The 1986-nt window shown below is 59.6% G+C and overlaps 1 protein-coding gene across 1 annotated transcript; it reads left to right on the top strand.

Moving 5' to 3' along the window:
- On the top strand, positions 231-1400 carry LOC8061516 (nudix hydrolase 21, chloroplastic). The gene has a single exon (XM_002436765.2). The coding sequence runs from the start codon at positions 531-533 to the stop codon at positions 1041-1043; it is 513 nt and encodes a 170-aa protein (XP_002436810.1). The 5' UTR covers positions 231-530; the 3' UTR covers positions 1044-1400.

A 1986-nucleotide genomic window follows, 5' to 3' on the forward strand; every position in this document is an offset into this window, starting at 1 on the left:
CGCGCTGGTGCCGCGTCGTGCCCAATCTTTTAAAATTTTGGCCCCCCTTCCCTTACCTGTTGTCGCGTGGTGCCCGTGCCTGCCGTGCCCACTCATCCTCCCCTCCCCCCCCCCCCCCCCACTCGGCAACGACACTGACGGGCAACGACAGCGACCAGCAGCAGCAGCAGCAGCAACCGCGGCCCAACCACGCACGCCCGGCTTTTCCTATTAATACCCAAGAACCCGCCTTCCATCTGCTCCAATCCAATTCCGGCTCCTGCTGCACCTCCACCTCCTCTCCTCTCCTCTCCTCTCCTCTCCTCCTGGCACACACTGGCAGCCAGCGCCAAGATCCAATCCAAATTTAGCGCAACCGCATCTCTATTTCTATCTGACAAATCCAACCTCCCCTCCTCCCACGCACACGGAGGATCGGAAGCGGAGAATTCGCCCTTATAAACCAATCAAAGCATCCAAGAAAGCAAAGCAAAAGCAATTTGTTTGTTCGTCCGATCGAGAGAGACAGCAGGAATCGGAGGATCGCATCCATGGCGGCGGTGATGGTTGCTCGTCAAGGTCGGGAGCTGCAGCGGTACAGCGCGAGCACGGGCGGCCGCGTCGTGGTGGGCTGCGTGCCCTACCGCGTGCGCAACGACGGCGGCGGCGAGGTGGAGGTGCTGGTGATCAGCTCGCAGAAGAAAGGCCCCGCGGGGGGCGTGCTGATCCCCAAGGGCGGGTGGGAGCTGGACGAGTCCATGGACGAGGCGGCGCGGCGCGAGGCCGCCGAGGAGGCCGGCGTCGTCGGCGAGACCGGCCCGGCGCTGGGCCGCTGGTGCTACCGCAGCCGCAGCTACGACGCCACCTACGAGGGCTTCGTGCTCCCGCTCCGCGTCACCAGGGAGCTCGACCGGTGGCCCGAGATGGCCGCCAGGCGCAGGGAGTGGGTCTCCGCCGCCGAGGCCATCGCGCGGTGCCCGCACCTCTGGATGCGCGAGGCGCTCCAGCGGTTCGCCGACACCGTCGCGGCGGAGGCCACGACGCACCTCGCCTCCGCGCTGTAGGACGTCCGTCGGGTTGGCTGCGCGTGTCGGCGGCCTCGCGCGTTTTTCGCCCGCGCACGCACGGACGCGCGCGCGGGGCCGCCGACGTCGTCGGCGAACTGGCACGAGGACGCGGCTTGTACATTGTTCTTGGGTGGTGGTGGGGGTAGTAGTTGGGATTTCACAACTTGTAAATCTCACGAAGTTTAACAAGATTCACTGTGATACTAGTATACACGAAGATGAAACGAACGATAGTAAAACGAAGATTCACATTCACCAATTTGACTTTAATTGCTCTTTGTTGCAAGGACGCTGTGCTCAGACAGTTCGTGCACTGAATTTTCATTTTTCATTTTTGATTTATTCTAAGTTACTGATGAATTGTAAACGGACACAATGTGCAAAGCGCAGCACCCACAGCAGCTTGTGCAGCTACGAAACCATCGACGTGCTCAATGGAGGCACACATACTATGGAATCTCTGATTGTCTGATCATTCTAGCAAGATATTTCGATACGTTCCTATCGTCGGGGAGCACGTTAAAACTGACACATTGATATACGTCAATACGTGCTTCACTGAGAATTCTATAGTATATATATCTTCGCCAGTGAATGAGCTGAGCACTGTGAAGTATAAGGATCAGCGTGAAAGCTGGAAAAAGGAAAGGGAATGATGAACAAGGAGGGGGCCGACGCAGACGGCTTCTTCTTTCTTTTTTTTTTTCGTGAAGAACTGCGGCGCGGGGGGCCGTCGCGTGGCGTGGCGTGGCGTCTGGCGTCGCCAAACAGGCAGCCAGACGCGCTCCTCTGTCCTGTCCTGTGGGCGCGCGCTTGTTGGACTCTTGTTCGTAGCCGTGCAGGGGAGGGAGGTGAGATCACGACGGCTCGTCTCGTCGTCACGCCACGCCGAGTCACTCGCTTCGCCCCCCGCGGGACGGCGAGCAGAGCACGCGCAACT

The sequence above is a fragment of the Sorghum bicolor genome, chromosome 10 (genome assembly GCF_000003195.3).
Source record: "Sorghum bicolor cultivar BTx623 chromosome 10, Sorghum_bicolor_NCBIv3, whole genome shotgun sequence".
NCBI lineage: Eukaryota > Viridiplantae > Streptophyta > Magnoliopsida > Poales > Poaceae > Sorghum > Sorghum bicolor.

What these genes read in the sequence shown, in the direction of transcription:
- LOC8061516 (XM_002436765.2), top strand. Translation starts at nt 531, where the DNA reads ATGGCGGCGGTGATGGTTGCTCGTCAAGGTCGGGAGCTGCAGCGGTAC.